Raw genomic sequence first — 19,898 nt, 5'->3', positions numbered from 1 at the left:
TTCCCAGGCCAGGTTGAATATATACCCCATTGAATACATACTCCAGGGTGGTTTTGGTTTGTCCCAAGGTCTTCTCCCGGTTGGACTTGGGGTAGGCATCCACAGGCATTCCAATCAGATTCCCAGATCACCTCAACTGGCTCTTTTCAATACTGAGAAGCAGTGGTTCTGCTCAGAGCTTCTTCTAAATAGCTGAGCCCCTCTTCACATACCTGAGAGAGCTCAGACATCCCATGAAAGTATTTTGGCCCATTGCAGGTGCATTCTCACTCTCACCACCCACAGCTTTAGAGCGAGGATTATGGCGCACTGTAGATCTGCTGGGAGCATGAGAACTTTACCTTCTTTTGGGGTCTCAACCTGCTCCCAACCCAGAGGGGGCAATCCACCATATCAAGCAGAGCACTGTGGCCTCAGATTTGGCGAAGCTAATCCTCATACAGTACCAACCATTCACCCTCAGCTGCAAACCGGCCCAGTGTGCACTGGGGGTCATGATTTGATGAAGCTAGCAGAGCCCCATCACCTGTAAAAGATCATCAAAAGTGACACTTTGTGGCTGTACCTAGAACTACTGCTCTTGAAAATAGCAAATAAAAGTTGATGGGGCTAAGCTGTACTATAGCTATAACGAGTCTAACACAAATGGAAACAGTACATTACCACTTTGTAGTTGTTTATGTACATAATTGAAAGGTTGGTAATTCAGTTTCAATTCTACAAGCAGGTATTTTTATTTTGTAAAAACCTTTGCTAGCTGGCAATGAATGCACCAACCATGTGGATAGGAGTGCATCTGTGTGTTTTTATTCAGCTCAGCCTCTGACTGAACTCAGAGCTCACCAGAAACTCCAGTAAGGATTGGGACATAACTGGTAAATTGAGAGCTTTGCTATCAAGACTCCGAAATACCTGAAGTGCATCATCTGGGGCAGCAACAGTCATGGAGGTGATTATCCTTATCTTAACCATTAACCCTTGGCTGCAAAAACCACCCGTTGAGTACCGCAGGTCATGGTCTGACTAGAACTGTATCATTGCTAAATGCAAAAATGCAGTCCTGAGGTCATCAAACTGGATGCTCTCCTCTTTTTGGCTGCACTTTGTGCCGCACACAACTTTAGCTCCACTGTATTTATACTAGTTAGAATTTGTGGAGCTATAGATGCATCTTTGTCGATTGCATCCCTGTCAAAAGTGCAGCAAGTTCGGTTATTGAGCTCACCTTGAAATTATTTGATGATATTAGTTTCTCTGTTGTATAAATGTTTCTTTATTATATAAACAATTTTCATCTGCATTATTTAGGCAAGTCAATAAACTGTCTATCTCTTTCATTGCCAGCTCTTTCCACCGTCACCTCTCAGTTCAGTCTGGAGGGGCTGTTTCAGCACAGCCTTGTGTAATTAAGAGCTCACCTCACTGTATCAGTCAAACAACACTTGGCTTTTCCTGTCATTCTGTATATTTTTATTTTCTTATCATGAAGTGTGGATCTTGTGCACTGTAGCTCAATGATGTATCACATTCATCCAATTCATTTTTAGAGATGGGAAAAATCCCTCCCTTCACTCTCCTTTTATTCAGTGAAGTAGACAGCAGGAAACCTGAGGAGCAAGGAAAACACAAACAAGAAGATCTTTGAGGGATTTACTCTCCAACAGGGGTCTTCATGGCTTCAGGGCTGGGGGTCTTAACCACATCAACAGGATCAACACTGAACACACTAATTGTATTTTTGTCACATATTTATTTTTCCGTGTTTCAAGCTCTCAGGTTTGATGTTGCCGTATTGTTTGCTTTCAGACGTCAACAGTAAACTGTCTTGCTGTGTTTCAGAGATGAATTTTTTTTAGAACATTTCTTTCTGTTTTCCAGGTTGTCAGGATTCATGCTGCCTTCGCCTATAGTCAGCAGTGGATCTATATTGGCCTTGTGGTTTACCACAGACTTTGCCGTCAGTGCACAGGGCTTCAAAGCTGTATACGAAGGTAAGACGGTGTGAGTGTGCATGGTGATGTCAAATTTTCCCTGCAAAGTGACGGAAGTGTTTTGGAAAATTTTGTGCGAATAATAGTGAACTTTACATAAACTTTGCATATAAAGTCTTCACATTGAGCACTGTACTAGAGAAATATTATTTAATTTATTAGAAAGTACCCAATCGACAGGATGATGACATGGTTGGATGTTGATTAGAAGGTACATAACTCAGGCCGTCCGTCTTATCATCGCCTAAATCAGCATTCTTCGCCTTCATGTGAATCAGATGCTGTTTGTTTAGGGTCAGAAGTGACAAAGTTTTTTACAGACTGTGTGTGTGCATTTATTCTTCTTTTTATCAAAATGAACGAGCAGTGATGCACAAGCAGACAGTTTTTCTGGACTCGGGGTGAAGCTGAACAGCTGATCCCTACTCTGATTTAAGAAATGAACTGTTCATGTTAATAGCTGTGTGTGGGTGACTTGACTTGCAGCCCAGAGCTGTTGTTCGGTATGCTTATTTCTACATTGAGAGCTCCATGGTCACATCACTGCTTGTTGTGTTCGCTTCCTGGCTGCTTGTTGTTTCGCTGTGTGTCTTACATGTGCATGAACGTGGTATACAAGACTTTTCCATGTCTGCGTGCCTGTTGAGATGTGACACAAATGCTTAGCCTGACCTTTTGAAGATGCACACACACACACACACTCTCTCTCTCTCTCTCTCTCTCTCTCTCTCTCATACACACACACACACACACACACACACAGAATGTTCCATTAGGCTTGCATAAGAGTTCATCTATGAATCATGAACTCTAAATATCAAAGACAAACTCAAGAGACCGGATACACACACTTACTCCCCTGTGTGTGTGTCTCTCTGTGTGTGTGTGCATGCTTGTGTGCATGTGTGTTTCACCTTTATCTTACTCTGTCTGTGTATACTGTATATTGTTGCGTGCGTACATCCCTGGATGTGTGTGTTTGGGTATGTTGAAAGCAAACCTGACAGTCATATTAAACCTTTTTCCAGGAAGTACTTTGTCTCTGTGTTTTCCGTTTCCATCGTTTCTGTGGGGACCCTTAAGTGTATTTGTTGCCTAAGGAGTGATTGTATCCGCGCGTGTGTGTGTGTGTGTGTGTGTGTGTGTGTGTGTGTGTGTGTGTGTGTGTGTGTGTATAACTGACAGGTCGTTCTGCTAATGTATTTTTGTCTATGTTGCTTCGTTTTGCATTGATGTCCTCAACTGTGTGCTTCTGCATTAAATGACAACATATGTGTTTGTTGGGCTGAATGACGGTGTGTGTGTAAAGGGAAAATAGCATACACATATCAAAACATGGCATTATTTATTAAATGCTTTGGTTTGTTGCGTATGTAAGATCTGTCATCAGTTATGTGATCAGTCCTGAGATGTGCAAGCTCCAGCAAACTGGTAAGCTGTCTGCTTTATCTTTACGCCTGTGTTACTGGAGTTTATTGAAAGCTAAAACAAATATAAGAGAGTGAACATTGGTGACAACACTGGCAAATAGAAAGCGAAAGAAAGAAAGATGAAACAGTGAATAAAAATAGATGTATACCACTGATTTAACTCAATATAGATGTCGTCCCATGGTATGAGAGGGAAGATACACTGTGACACTGCAACACTATGGTCCTGCTGCAAAGTCAATTTAGTTGCATTGTTCAAAGGATTGCGTTACTCAAAAGACACACCATATCCTTGTTGCCCGTAAGTCATTGTGCATTGAAAAGGTAATTGCATGTGTAATAGAGATCAGATATTAATCAGTTGCGCATCTCAAATTGCCAGACCATTTCTGAGAGATTTTAGGGAGTGCTACTAACGCTGCAGCTTAAACCGCATTGTAAAGATGACTCTCAAATATTCCTATTGACTTGATTCAAGACCACTAATACCAACCTAGTCCTGACTTTTTGACTTACCAGCCAAACCCCGTTTTCTCAAGTTGGTCAATCCAAAGCTTGACTCAGAAAAAAAAGATTTTAAACAATGTGAGAAGAAGCACCTCTGTGACTTAAATAAGTCTGACTGAATCCAAAGCAGATCCACTATTCAAATTTTGAATGCCTGACCCCCCCCCCCCCCAAAAAAGGCCAAAAATACTGACATCACCTACAATGAGAGGAATCTGACTGTGAAGATTTTAATGTTCTTCGAGTTCAGACATTTTTATTGTGCAGCTCAGCCTTTAAGCTCTTTGATTTAGCCTTTAGCCTCTGTCTCTGTTATGCCATGTAAAGCAGGAGACCCTGCACATGTCTTGCATAAATTGCTCATGTCAATACTGTTAAAAACTGATCATAGTAGGAACTTGAATTCATAACATTCAATTCATAACCAAACACACCACGTTCTTCTCCCATTGCGGCTCAGCGCCCTCGCAGACTTAACAAGATAATGGTGAGCACATCAGGGTACATGGCCGAGTCCACGTGGGCTCTCTCCGCTGGTCCCGGAGGTGGACATTTGCATTCAGTCAGACAACGTTGTCGTCAACTAATCGCTGAAGTGACACGTCCCCTTAGTGTCTGTCATCTTCAAAGAAATCTGTTGTTCGTAGTTTTGTTCTCCCTGTTTCAAACTGAACAAACATCTCAGCTCTTTTAGTGTTTTTATTACTGTTTTTGATAAGGACTTTTCCCTGAAGACACGTTGTCCGCTTTTGTTACAACGTTTAAAACCGTCCCCTGAAAAGCGCTTCCTACTGTGGCTTACTGTTGATGTTTTTCTGTCACTATCGTTAATGTTTGGGTCCTTGTATTTCAGCTGTTGTCTCCGTCAGTGCTGTGACTTCATGCTGCAAACTCATTTCCAGATGATGTAAAAAAAGCACTTCACTGAGCTCTGCGTGAGCTGATTTAAACATGTAGCAATGAAGAAAATATGATTTCGAAATCGTTAGAAAATCTCTTCTCCTCCCCACCGTTACCTTTTCTGTTTCTCTCCCACACCTTTTTTCTTTTCCTCCTTGTCATCCTCCCCCTGACTATTTCTCTGCTCCTGTTCATTTAAAGTAATTCACACTAACAAAGAATCTATTCGGCCCCGTCTCTTTTATTGGCCTTAACAACCTGTCCCCCCTATCTGTCTGTCAGCTTCTTTCTGTTCACACAGCCAGGCCTGTTAACAAATCTTTCTCTGTTCTATCCTTTTATTAAAGGAAACCAAATTGAACTATAAGTCTGAACACATAGCTAACTGATAAGACCCCAGTTGCCTGAGAGAGGGATGTGTAGAGAGACAGAAAGAGAGAGGGAGGGGGAGTCAAATGAAGCTGTAAGTGGTGGAAAGCAAGGCATTGCTGATAAAAATGCAAGTTTGCAAACCAGCTCAGTGAGACAAGATAATGATCAATTAATTTCCCCTGAAGCAGAGGGAGAGACAGACAGACCGATAGATAGAGAGAGAGAAAGAGGTGTAGACACAGCTGGCGAGGAAGATGAGGAAGGGGTAAATACACAGAGAAGGAGTTTTGTATCGGTCTGTATTTCTACTATCTTGTCTCCACCAACACGACATTATTCAAGAGATCTGATGTGTCATCACCATCATCATCATCATCATCATCTTAAAAAGAAAGAATCTGAAGTGCTCCACTCATCTTTTACAAGAGAGATGGTGTTCTGATGGTGTTTTGTATTCAGATGCATCGGATGGAGGACTTGTGTTTAGGAATCAGTCAGTGAGCTTTCACAGCTGTGTCGTCATGAGTCAGACCTGCAGCCATAGCTGTGGATTTGTTGGAGACAGTATCGATGGAGCCTGGAGTCGTGTGTCCACCCCGACCCTCTCACCACGATGGTGGTTGTCAGATGGAAAAGATGCCCTGGTGCACAGTCCTGCTGGAGCTGGGAGCTTAGCATGTGTTTAGCAGTCGTGGCGCCACATGCTAAAAGTTATAAATTTTTAAACTTTTCGTGAAAGATTGCCTTGCCTCAAATGAGTTTGCCATTGTCGCTTAGCAACAAGGAGCACTAGCAGCACTTCCCCGGAGCATTCGTTAAGTGCTGCTACCTGTAAGAAGACGCCTGGTGGATACAACTGTCCTGAACAAAAAAAGACAAAAACAAAACTGGCTTTTCTCAGATTTACCTCATGTTAATGAATTAATATGGCTAGTTGGGAAACTGATGTCAGTGCAGCTGTGGGGCTTATGGCTGCCATGGTATAAAATAAACAGTATATTTTAACTGGGTTCACAGGTTCAACCTTAATGACACATCTCATTGTTGAAAACTATTCTGGATATATAATTCAATATAAATACTACATGATGATGAAGATTAAATATGTACCAAATGAAGAACTGGTGCATCTCATTTCATTAACTAATGTATTTTTAATGGGTAAATGCTGCTTAAGTCGACAAATGACCATAAAACTAATTATTTTCAGGAGAAAAGATGTTTTAACAATTCTCATTTAACATCTTGACTGAGAATATAGCAGAAATGCTCTAATTAACAAAGCCTATTCATTATAAACTGTTGATGATTCTGTACAATATACACCGCAACAGCTGAACAGTGTGTTTGCACGTGTGTGTGTGTGTGTGTGTGTTAGAGAGAGAGAGAGAGAGCGAGAGAGAGAAAGAGAGAGAGAGAGAGAGAGAGAGAGAGAGAGGGTAAGTGAGATTATCGACTCCCAGCACCACCTTTAACTCTAAGACAAAGTTAAAATGTCATCTTCAAAGTCTCAACCTCTCACACCCACTCTCTCCAAGCACACACACACACACGCACACACACTGTGAGAGAAAGAGGCCAAGTGTGCATTTTTCAGTCCCTAGGCTAGCTGCAGAGTTTCCTCTCCAGTTGAGGGACTTCTGTGAAAAACACGACTTGGAAACCCTTTAAAGGGACTCTGCACATTAAACACACGTGCACACACACAGCACACACAGCATGCACACACACGCACAGGTGCATACATACACAAAACACAAAATATGTGCACACATGCATACATGACTATTGGAGATTACATAGGGACCCCTGTGGAAAAGCAGTACAGGGATTTTGTGTGTGTGTGTGGGTGTAAGTGTGTGTGTTCCAGTGCATGTGTTGCAAGTCACGGGTATTTTTGTTTTTCTCATTCCTTGTTGTTAGGGCAGTTCTCACCATGTCATCATGTATGGGTTATTATGGGGTATCACTTTTACACTGCATTACAACATGTAATGTATGAGTGCCTGTGCCTGAATGTGTGTGTATCTGTAAAATTGCAGGAAGTTCATCCCCTTTGGTGCTGGCATTTCCACCGTGTCTCTCTCTCTCTCTCTCTCTCTCTCCCTCTCTCCCCCTCTGTCTCTCCCACACTCCCTCTCTCCCCCACTCTGCTGTGTAGACTGGTGTAGAATCCATTAGGAACACTTCTAGGAGCTTCCAAATCTTGCTGACTTGATGCAAGGCTTTGCACAGACTGTGGCGAGAGCCCTGTAGCCACCAACCATTGGACGAGATGCAAAAAGATCGCAGCCTCCTGCTCGGGGATTTTGGGTCCTTAGACATGATGTTACACATAAGAAAGATTTATTCATCTGGAGTTTTTTCCGATGCCGCTAGCCAGATAGTTTTCTTAGTGGTGCTTTTATTTCACAGAGTTTCGCCTTACTGAATCTCAGAGGGCTGCAAATAGCCATTGCAGAAAATTGCACAGCTGTAGATAGGAGTTGTGACATAATATGGATATAAACTATCGGATGTTGGCAGACTAAAAATAGTTTCTGATAAAACCATGATGAACAGCTACATTGCTTATTATAGATACAAGGTCAATTTAGATACTACTAAAGTAATAATTTCATAGCTGTATTTATCCATTATGTAGTACTTTTAATAACAAATCACTCACTGAATAAATCATTTAGTTTTGTTAATCGGTTTGTCAGGTAGTTAGTTCCTTGGTTGGCTGGTTAGCTGGCTGGTTGGTTAAATTTTACATATTATTCCTGCACTGAAGACTCTTACTGGAAATTCCGAAGCAACGCATGCCTTGTAAGCATCCATCTGCTCAGTCCACAGACTCCAGTGGATGTTTGTCTGTTGCTGTCCTCAGAAGCAGCTGTCCTGTCAGCAGCAGCTCCTGCGGAGCTGACAGGACGGTGACAGGTCAAACTGTCTTCACCAGGCTGTGCAACAACCGAAATTTACCTGACAAACATAGTTTTGAAATAGTAATAGTGAAGGGTATGCAGGGAGAAAATGGAATTTTTCAAAAAAATTTCAGAAAGCTGAAAGACAAACTGGAGGGCTTGATCAGTTATTACAGATACCTTTAATTATAACAATTTGCAATAGAAAGCCGGAGATCCAGACACTGTGAGCATATGAAAAGCTCATGGGCTCCCCCCTTGCGTGTTACTGAGGCTTCTGTGTAGACTGTTACATTAGATGAAGAGCATCTATTCAGTGAGATGGATGAGGGACTTTCTGTGTGGATTGTCCTCTAATGTTTTGAATTATTGTGTCTTAAATCATAACCTGAAGCAATGTCTAGCTGTGAGCTCCGTCCCATTTCTAAATCCGTTTTTCATCACATGATGTAATTTGCACTGAAGTCTTGGCTGTTGTAATTTGCCTGTTTGAACGACAGGTTCCAAAGTTAAATCCAGTTGGCCAGCCTGCTCAATAAAGAACGATCAGCTCAAAGCTTCAAGGGGTTCGGTTATCAGGATTCAGAGATCATGAACAAATTCAAGCAGCGCTGGCTTGCATGAGACATCCTCCCCCCTCGTTGTTTCCTGAACTTGGTATCGCACATCACGCTCATCATTACGCTTTTGAATCCATGTGAGCGGTTTAATAAACAGTAACGATCAGCTCCATTTTTACGAGCATACTTTTCCTCTGATCGCACGCTGTAGCTGCTGATGTAGGAAAAGGCCTGTGTTCTTTGTTAAGCATTTATAGATTCACAATAACTGCTTTCATTAGGTCAGAGAATTATTGAGCTTGTCGATTTGGCAGGGGCAACACAGACTCCATTTATCTGGGTGAAACTAAGAGGTAAACAAGTCTCAGTCATTCCAAAGGAAAATAAATTCATTTGGATTTCCTTTTGATTATCTCATTGAGGAAATGTGTTGCATGTATACTGATGAAATGGGCTATATATACATATAAGATATTGGCTGTTTGAAGTGGAAACGGTTGAGATGACTGAAATTAATGGGCTTGGTGTAAACATATTATGTTTCTGAAAATTGCTTTGATGTATATAATAAGATGTCTTAAAGTAGAGCACACATGCATACATACATGTAAATGAAAACACATAGGAAAACACACACACACACGCACAAAATGCTCTTATTTCAGGTGTTTTGTGTATGCAGACCAGCTTTGTTCAAAATATAACCGTGCAATATCCTTTCATATCTTAAGTGAAAATGATTCTGCAACTCGCTGAGACAAACAATACATAAAACATAGAAAATGTCATTTCCTACCTGTCTGCAAAGTGTGTTTTTGCAGCAGGATATCAATGATTATGATTATGACTGACATTTATTGCGTTTCTCTGTTGCCATTGCATAGCTTATTTTAGCCCACTATCGACCTGTTATCCCCTGCTCCTATCAGTATCTGTGTGCCCTTCATTGAGAATAATAGGTTGGCGAGTTTAGTCAAAGCCAATGGATTCAGCAGGGAAGCTTCTTAGAGCAAACACAACAAATCATTAAAGGAAGGAAAGACTACTGGTGGATTTGTTGACTTGGATGGTCAGGTGCTGCCACATATTTTTTTGCATTTATGTGTGTGTGTGTGTGTGTGTGTGTGTGTGTGTGTGTGTGTGTGTGTGTGTGTGTGTGTGTGTGTGTGTTTGTTTGTTTGTTTGTGCATGCTGGAGAGATAAAGAGAGTGAAAGAGCAAGAATGGGAGACTGAGAGAGGAAAGGGAGAAGCAGTCCGTTACACCATTAACCCATATTGACTGGAACGCCATAGGAAGCTCTTCACTGTGGGAGTGTGTCATATAACGCTGTTGTTACTGACGCCAGCAGTAGTCAGCTACATCGATCTAAGCAGCAATGTCAACTATCCTGCTGTGTGTGTGTGTATGTGTGTGTGTGTGTGTGCGTGCGTGCGTGTGTGCACACCCCCATGGTGTGGTAGCAGAGGAGTGTTCAAGGGTGATACCACCATCATCAGAGTGTGTTGTCAAAGCCAAGAAACACACTTTCTCTCTCTCTCTCTCTCTCTCTCTCTCTCTCTCTCTCTCTCTCTCTCTCTCTCTCTCTCTCTCTCTCTCTCTCTCTCTCTCTCTCTCTCTCTCACACACACACACACACACACACACACACGCTCGCAGTGAGTGTGGTGGTGAGTGTGTAATCAACTTCCCACCATGTAGTAAAGTCAATATGACATCTAAGTGGTTTGAACTTAGGACCCTTTATGTGCTATCTGCAGTCTCTTTGGGCTAACTGGACTCTCAGCACAGTCACTAAGCGCAGAAGGTGAGATAAATGCTCACAGGCACACCTGGGAAATGTTAAGCACATCCACAGTGTTGTTTTGTTGGCTACAGGACGTGTCTATTTGAGCAGCTAAACGTGTCGGTCCGTAGTCAGAGTTTGGCGTGCACAATGACCCGTCCCTGCCAAAACTGTGTACAATGGCATTCACACCTCAGACTTATCTGAGGACTCAGGCAGCTAATCAGACATTGAACCTTTGCGCTTTTCCTCTGTACAAAATCTGATCTTGGAAAAGTCTGTCATAAGTTCAGCACCACTGTCTTGCAAGTGACTTAGACCAACATACCTCATACTGAAACAACTGAGTGATCAGTTGCCAGGGACTCTCAAAATGTGTGACATTTTGGAGCAATTGTGTGTTTCTTTTTTTTTATTTGCATGTATTCCGCTGGCTGTTGACCTAAGGTGTAACTATTAATGGCCCCGAATAAAATAACACTCGCTATATTTACAACATTTACAAAGTGAAAATTGGCCACACATACAACCTACAATTGTCTAACAAGTACCTGTTGTGCTCTCATTCAAAATGGAGTCATCATTGGTGTTCTTTTCCACACAGTGTCCAGTGTTGAAAGGATGTCTCCTTGCAATTATTGCTCCATTCAGACTTTAGAAGAAAGCCTCGATCTCTACTTTTCCCTTTTTTTGTTGGCGGATTGGGAACACATGCAGCTGCTTCACAGTTTAGCTTTAAAAGATCACTTCTTGTACAAAGGAAATTTCTATGTATTTCACAAAATTGACTGGAACCATTTGATTTATTTTTGATAACTACCAAACACTCAAGATGAAGGTTATCAACCACTGTTATCCTTTGCATTACAATGCATTTGTGGTAAAAATGCACATTAGTAATGCATTTGAAAGGATTCTCTTAATGTGTTTGAGAGATCTTTGATGGAAATGTTCAGGTTAATACTTCCCAAGACATTATGTGACCATATAGTATTTTCCTGGTATTAATGTTCTGGTGTTCATCTATCCCTGTATGTTATAAGCCACTGCAGTGTGCAATTCATGCCAGGCTTAAATTCCATATTTATTCTTTCATAATATCTTGTTGACCAAAGGCCACAGTGTGAAATTTGATCTTATGGAGGTGGATATCATTAACCTGGTAAACGTCCATCATATTTAGGAGGAATTTCAGAACTTTTATATTAAACTCAGGTGTTCCTGTACTTTCCCCAGCATTTCAGGGGTATTTACCATTTACTGGACAAAGCTGATGTCATGAAATACTTGACTTTACAATTTAATAAAGGATCATCCGAATGCAACATTTGCTTTAGTCTCTGGGAGGTAATTAGACGTGTCTATGGTGGTGGAACTGGTTCATTCTGGTGTTCACAACCTCTGAAGCACTCACTTTCATAGGCCACATCTGTCAAAAAACCAGTGGTTGAACACTCATTGTATTTCATTCACGGCCCACCATTCAGGTTTGAAGCAGGTTCACCACTGGTGTCACTGAAGTACTGATCCTGGGAGGGCGTCCCACTCAGACAGGTGACATAACATGCCTGCAATTAAACACTTAAGTTGATGATTCAGGAAAGAGATTGTGTGATATGAAAGATCACTGTAGTGTTTCCATTTCTCTGTGCACCCATTTTATCCTCTGTGTGTCTCTCTCCAATGATAAGCAGAGCTTAGAAAATCTGTGTGAAAATCTTCGAAACAGAAACTGCTCGCTAACCGTCATTTAAGCTACGCTCTCTCTGACTCGCAGTCATGCTTTCAGATTCTCTCTGGCTTTTGCTGTCTGACTTTTCTCCTCTGGTTCAGTCTCACACCTTAAATCTTTAACACATCAGTGCCATCCAAGGCAAGGAGGCAGGTTATTATGATCAAATTCTGTTTGTGGCTTGTAACATGGTTCCAGTGACTATCTATATAAGGTTTTTATGACTTAGACTCCGCTGTGTTGGCAAAAGACACTTTGCCTGTGTTACAGTATGTTTTTCAAAGTCTGAGTCAAGGCCTATAAGGAGGGGTCACAGATGAGTGAAATTCTCAGTCAGGGCCTAATAGAGGGTCACAGATGAGTGATATTCACTAGAGATTTTCTTTTCCACCTAATATCAAGTATAATAACTGTAATTTAGATATGATAGCCTTTTTAATATCCATTAAAAAAACCAAAGTGACTGACTACAAATCAGGTTTGGACATGAAAAAGGTAAAGCTTACAAGCAGACATCCAGACTTCTGACTGCAACAATGACAAAATCTACTTTTTTTCACCAAATGTTTTTCAACATTTACCCTTTCCAGGAGTTCATGTTACATGAATTTTTGATAATCAAAAATATATCAATCCAGTAAATAACAGGCTGTTATAACTGCAGTACATTCAGTTATTTTCTGTCATTACAGCAGAATCCTGCAGTACTGGCAGTTGCATCCGCTCTGTCTTGTTCTTTCTGTGTGTTTTTTGGCTTGTTTTAAGGAGTGGAGGCAGCAGGGGAAAAGAGAACTGCACTTCCCGTACAAACAAACATAGTTACCTGCTACATTTCAGATTTTTTTCCCAGCACCAGATACACATTCAGTGTCATTATGAAGAATTATTTAGATTCAGTGTCAGTGAAAACCTCAATTTCTGTGAGCAAACTTTATATTTATTAAGCACATTGAGCTAAAACTAATGCAGTCTAATACAACAGTCCTGCAATAAACCTCCCCATCATGAGGGTGGTAATGTTAATATTTTAGAGATGTGTTGATTCAACTGTATGGTCATTTTGTAGGATGTTATTTGGTGGTGTTGTTGGATTGTATTGCATTATACAGAAAGGAGCTCTGTTATTTGGCCTGCCTTCATTGATATAAATAATAGAAACACCCTTTCTGTATAATGCAATACAATTCAACAAGACCACAACCTGCAGGATCCAAGATGACCAGACAGTTGAATCAGCATCTTTCTAAAGTTTCAGCAAAAACTAAACATCGTAACCTTCATGGAGGGCTTATTGTATTAGACCACATTCATTTTAGCTTGGTGTAGCTAATAATAAAGCTAATAAACCTGGCAAATGAGTGTATTGCCATAGAGAGCGTGATTGTGTGGCACCATTCTTTTAGGAAAGCCTTGCTCTGTTTTGGGGAGTACAGTTCCTCAAAGATGTACGAGGAGAACACGCATACAGAGCATTTCACTAAAAGGCTGCGTTCTCCTCCAGAAGAAAGGGAGACATTTTGAAAGGGCACAGTTCTCTTTTTCAACCTCAAAACCAGCTTTTGTGAAAATGGTGATGAAAGAGCAACACTGGTGGTACCTGGTAAAACTGTGGTGATCATTTTCAGCCTGTGACGACGGTATTGTTGTGCGAATTACAAAGTCATGTCGGCCTCACGGGAAAATGCAAAAGTGTGTACGTTAACATGAGGCTCCAAATAGCACGTTCTCCTTCCTGCAGAGTGGAAGTCTGAGTGGAGTTCAGAGAGCTTTCTGAGTCCTACATTTCAAAGTCTGCATATTTTATTGAAATTAAATGCAGCTCTCACCTGAAGCTCAACTAGACATCAGTCCAAACTTTTTTGTGCTTTTGTTGGACTGTGATGTTTGTTTTTTGTGCTGTTTTTTTGTGCTATGTTTGGTTTTTTTGTCCACTGAAAAGTGACATGTGAATGTGTCCAGACTGGTGCTAATTGATGTGTGATGTGCGAGTTGAAAATGTTTTAAAAACATGTGTGCCTGGCTTCGTGAATGGGATTCATAAATGAAAAGATGAGAGGAAAAGAGAGGGACTGGAGGGAGATAACAGAAAGATTCGAGTTTCTGGTGAGTTTGAGGTCAGTCGGAGGCTGAGCTGAACACAAACACACAGGAGCACTGACATGGTTGACGCGTCCGTTGCTAGCTAGCTTACAGCTATCGCCTGTACAGTTGGTGCACGGGCTGTTAGGGGTGAATAAACACAAACGGTCCAGCGGTCAAATTCATACGGATGACGGGAGGCAAAAAATTTGCTGTGTGTCTGAACACACCTTTAGGAACTGGCCTGGGTGAACTCATGGTCCAGGATAGACAGGACAACATTGAACACAGCACACTAACAATAAAACCATCAAATAAATAAAAAGATATTTAACATAAATATTAAAACTGAAAACCATATACCTTAAAGTTTCATCACTGATAATTTCAGCCCTTTTAGGGAGACTTAGGGATTCCTCTTAGCTGTTATTAGTACGTGTTTGGTTTCCACGCAAAGAGATAATGTAGAGGACAGTTCCAGCCTCTCTCTCATATTTGATAATGCTCAAACCAAATGGTACGCCTGTTCTTGTGGTTAAAATCCAGATCCTGCTTGTCTTGAAGTTATTCCACATGTTGGGGCGAGCCCACCTCACCTAACTGTGTGTGCATTTTGCTTATTTGTATGTGAGCCTGTATTATATGTGATGCCTGCATGGTAGAATAATAATCACAGGCCAATGACGAGTCACTGACAGGAATAGTAGAGAAAAAAGCCTCCCAAAATATTTCAAAGAGAAATGAGGACAGGAGAGAGGAGAGGATGTAAATACCTGGAAGAGGGGACCAGAAGAGAGAAACAAGGAAGGTGCATCAAGAAGCAAGAGAAGGGAGGTGAAGAGAGAGTGGAGAGAAGAGGAGTGAGGAAAAAAAAGTGAAGAGCAGGAGAGTAGACTGGAGAGGAAAGAAGAGCAGACAATCCCTAGAATACCAAGCACTTCTCTGGCCGAGAGAGAAAGAAGAGAGGAGAGGAGGGGTTGCAGTGAAAGATGGAGAGCATCCAGAGAATACCAAAGAGAGAATAAATGCTAGGAGGCTTTTCAAGTCATTTTCACATTAATTCCAAACTCTCTAGTTAAAAATAGACACTTATACTTGAGTTTAGTTAGTGGTACGTTGTAGTAACTGGTTTTCTATGATTAGTTGTCTTGGTGACATTACGACAAAGTACTTTAAGGCAGAATGAGCAGGGTTTTCCTGTAAAACTGAGACATAAAGAAAACATAAAGAAACAATCCCTCTCAATCATCACTAGAAGTGTGTGAGAGGCGTGTGTATCTGCAGAGTCCCTGTCCTCTGCATATATTTTTTTATTTTGCTGTGTTTTGGATGTTTTTGGGGCATGTAGCCCCCAGCCCGCCACAGTACGCAGGGTGGGAGTTTAGGATTCTATAAAAATGTAGTGACCAACTAAAATCCTGCCCATTCTGCCAATAACAAATCATATATGTGTTTTTACAAGTAGTTTGTCAGGACGTATTCATAAATGTCACAGTTGTGGAATAGCAAAAGAAGAGAGTTAAGGAGCAGAAGAAGAGGGGATGAGATGATGAATGAGAAGGGGAAATACATGGAAAGAGAGATGATAGTAAAGAGAGGAAGAGGAAAAGAGAGAACTGACTCAAAGAATCATGCTCACTTGGCTGAACTCATACCTTTTCCCAAGATGCATTCTGTTTGAGATGTGCCTAAAAATAGAACATTCACACACACACACACACACACACACACACACACACACACACACACACACACACACACACACACACACCTCTCCCTGGGGTGCACACTGAGACGTATACACTGCAGACAAGCTGCAGACACACACAGATACAGACTCAAGACATCATGTTGTCTCACCTTAACTGCCCGCCACAAGTTGTTAACATTCTCATGCAGACAGAGAAAGAGCAGGAAAGGGAAGCAGTGAGAGTGAAGAAAGGTAAAGAAAGAGACAGACAGGGGCCATATGGATTCAATGAGATATGCTGGATAATGATTGTTGAAATACCCTCAAAAACAAAGTGGCATAAGTGCAGGATCATGTGTGGAGTACGTGAACTACATGAGACGCATCACACTCACAGTAATCATCTGACTGGTCTCAGGCAATTCATGCAAAGTTCTTAGCATATTGTTGCTGTCGCATTAAAATCTTGTTTGTATTTCTTGGGTGGGGGTGGGGGTGGGGGGGCGTTGTGCTTTCAAATGAACAGAATGATTACATTCTCCTCCATGAGTTGAGGCACATTTTTAGGCCCACAGGTGTTTTGCATTTTGCCCAAACTTCACTGTCTTCTAGCTTAAAAGAAGGGTGTTTTTCTGAATGCTCAAAAGCTGACATTTAAGAGAAACATGAGTTTCACCAGACAGCAGTAATATCGTACTGTGATTATGTTTACTGCCAAAGAAGAGCCTAATTTTGCAGCATAATCACTGCATGGCATTTCCACAGGTCCAGCTTCTTGTCTTAATCACAGCACAATCACAGTGGTTTGTGCATGTAATTTTTTAATCAAGGCTGTCACTGACACCTCTTAACACCTGCTTCTTTTCTCAGGTATTTTCGGTAGTTTGATTATGGCATAGCTACATCTCCGACCCATGTGCTTCACATTGTAGACATAGAGTATTTAATGATGCTCAATGTTGTGCTGTCATACTTGTTAAGCTTCTGGTACATTATGCTATTGAAGGAAATACCTTGAAATAGACACCATCATGACGAAGCTCTCGAACAACCGCAAAATCCGCTGTGCTCTTTTTGTTCTGTTTTTCCCCCCAAACAATATTATCCACTTTGTTATTTCAGGTTAGCTGGCCTGTACTGCTGTAGCTGCAAGGCAACCTTGTGCCCTTTGAGCTCCTGCTGCGTGTGCTAGTGAAAAATACAAATACAAAAGAAGAAAGTGTTGCATGTGATCACAGCCAAACACACACCAAACAGGCCATTTGGGTACTGTGATCACAACTCAAACACTAATCAGCATCACGTGTGTGTGTTATCTGGACTTCTCTGTGTAGCTCATGTGGCTGTGTCAGAAACAACTGTATTTCTCATTTTAACCACAAAGACATGTCACATGTAGTTGTAGTGTGTACTACCTTAATTTGATGTTGCATTCGTTGATAAAATGTCGGGGCACCACCTTCCTCAGCTAAGAAGGACTGCAGAAATTAACTGCTATAACGCTGATAAATACTAATGAATGAACTAACAGTAAACCAGTCTGATAACCTGAAGTGTAAATTCTGGATACAGGGATCGTAGATATTCAGTTCAAAAGGACACCGTCTAACCAGGACTTAAATCAAAATATCATTTATTAAGCAGAATTGTGGATAATGGGTAATGTACCATGAATAATAACACAGAAGATGGGAGGTGATATGACAGAACACACAAGAAACTTATGGCAACACAATGGTAAATAAATTGGCGATAGTGAGAGGCAGTTGAAAGGGAATAATGGGGATGCGAACGCAGAGTTAAGGGAAAGAACGATTAATGGAGAGAATTTGGACGAATTGACCTAATCTTAACCTCACGGACCAACTCTTATTCAAATCCGCTTAGCGTGCCTACTTGGTTGCTGGCGTCCCGTTGTGCTCTGCTCCGAACTGGCTCGAAGACGTTCCAGATGTTCGTCCGTGGCTCGATCTGCTTGGTGTTCTGGTGGAAGGCCCAGGCCCCAAGATGACGAGCTGGTGCTGGCTTGGAGTAGCTCGAAGACGAAAACTTAAGGAGCAAAACGACTGTGCAAAACTTAAGACAAAAGTAAAGAAAAGAACTCAGCTGAGAGTAACTAGACGTGAAAAGAAACAAAGGAACAGAACTAAAAACCAACTAACAAAAACCAACAACAACAAGACAAGACTAAAAACTAAAACTAAAACTAAACTTTTAACTAAACTAAAACTGAGTAACGCGCACTACACGCTGTTTTTTAAAGGTCGCTCCGGGGCGGGTCGAAAGGGCAGGCCATCGAATCACGTGAGACGGTCTGTGACGCGCGATCGCCTCAAGGAGCTGAACTAATCAATGATTCATACGAGGGGCTCATCTGCTTCTCACTATGGTCAATCACATATAATTTCAATGACAAAATTTCAATGACATTTCAATATTGTTCACAGCATGCATTAGACACTTACTATGGTTGGGTGACAACATTAAATGGTAATCATGGTACAGTTTCATCCCAACATGTATAATGATTCAATGTATAACTAATACACAAATAAAGATACAGGAATAAAGAAGGCAGGCTATATTTGCCAAAAATGATTATCACAATTACGGTTACTTATCGATAAATGTGCCAAGTCAAGCATATTCAGTCTGATGGTTAGGAAACTCTGGATGGCAGTATGGTTTTGTGGTGACAATTCAGACACTATGTTTCTCATTGCCATGAGAAACATAGTGAGGAGAAGGTGAGGAGAAGGCCACCTTTGATGTTGAGGTGTCTGTGTCCCTGGCTTCCCTGAAAAGAAAACATGGAGGAGATGTCTCTTGTCCAGACATCTTGTCTCTCTTCGAAATCAGATTGCATTATAGGTAAACCAGATGGTCTACAATTCAATTAGTTGGCGGGTTTACACCTCCATTTCCCTTGAGTATCACCAGAAAAGGAGGGAAAGAAGGGGTCAGTTAAAGGCCGGTTCTGCTACATAGTTTTTCGTTGTAGCAGGAGGCTTTGCTTTCTAGAGCCATGGAAATGGCTTAATTGCACTCATCGTCTGATTAATAATAGCCACAGGATTGTGCTTGAGAGGTAATGAGAGTGAGAAGAATAGAGCAGAGAAAGTCCACTTCTGCCGCCTGCTGCCTTTCAGCTCGTTCTTTTACCTTCCAGAAGCACCTCATCATCTTTCTATGACTCTATCCCTTCATCCTCTCTTTCACTCCTCCATCTTTCTTTTCATGAGAGGGTCTTATGGGGTGAAGATAACTGGCTTGCTTTATGACCAGTCTGTCTTCATGCTGTCAGTCCATGGGCTATTTACTTTAGCAAATCATGACTCAGCTCATGAACTGCATGTACAGTGCAATGGTAGGAGGGAAGGTAGGGTGAGTAGGTAGATACAGAGTAAGAACAGATGTGCCATGTCTCCACCCCTGAGAAACTGGTTTGGCTTTTATTTTATTTTGAAGTCACTAATTACAGAATATTTATATTTTAACACCATAGTCACTGTGCTAATGTTCAGTTGCAATGTCAAGGTTTCAGGGTGAAAACACCAGAGCATGTTTGAAAGAGTAACCAAAGCTAAACTGGAGTATTTATGTAGCATCAATAAACTGAACATACATGAAAGCATATACAACACACAGGCATAAGATAGACCCTCCTCAGACTTCAAATCCTTTTCAGCTACTTTGATCCGCTGCACAGGCGCATTGTGATCATTGTCCTCTCCTCTCCTCTCCTCTCCTCTCCTCTCCTCTCCTCTCCTCTCCTCTCCTCTCCTCTCCTCTCCTCTCCTCTCCCACCCCCTTTAAAACTACATTTTTTCTCTTTAAAACATCTCTGTCCACATGGGAAGGCAAAAAAAAAAAAGAAAAAAAAAAAGATTCCAAACACTCAAACAAGCATGCTGGGCCAATAGGTGCTGACAAAGTAGACATC

The 19,898-nt window shown here is 41.4% G+C and overlaps 1 protein-coding gene across 2 annotated transcripts in view; it reads left to right on the top strand.

The window, feature by feature from the left end:
- Positions 1-19,898, top strand: part of csmd1a (CUB and Sushi multiple domains 1a) — a 384,251-nt gene that overhangs the window by 126,861 nt on the left and 237,492 nt on the right. For both annotated transcript variants that reach the window (XM_070970309.1, XM_070971096.1), the window contains exon 3: positions 1,879-1,991. In XM_070970309.1, the coding sequence (XP_070826410.1) occupies positions 1,879-1,991 (113 nt within the window). The remainder of the gene's footprint in view (positions 1-1,878; positions 1,992-19,898) is intronic.

The sequence above is a fragment of the Chaetodon trifascialis genome, chromosome 1 (assembly GCF_039877785.1).
Source record: "Chaetodon trifascialis isolate fChaTrf1 chromosome 1, fChaTrf1.hap1, whole genome shotgun sequence".
NCBI lineage: Eukaryota > Metazoa > Chordata > Actinopteri > Chaetodontiformes > Chaetodontidae > Chaetodon > Chaetodon trifascialis.
The sequence above is the reverse complement of the archived record's forward strand: the minus strand, read 5'-3'. Positions and strand labels throughout refer to the sequence as shown.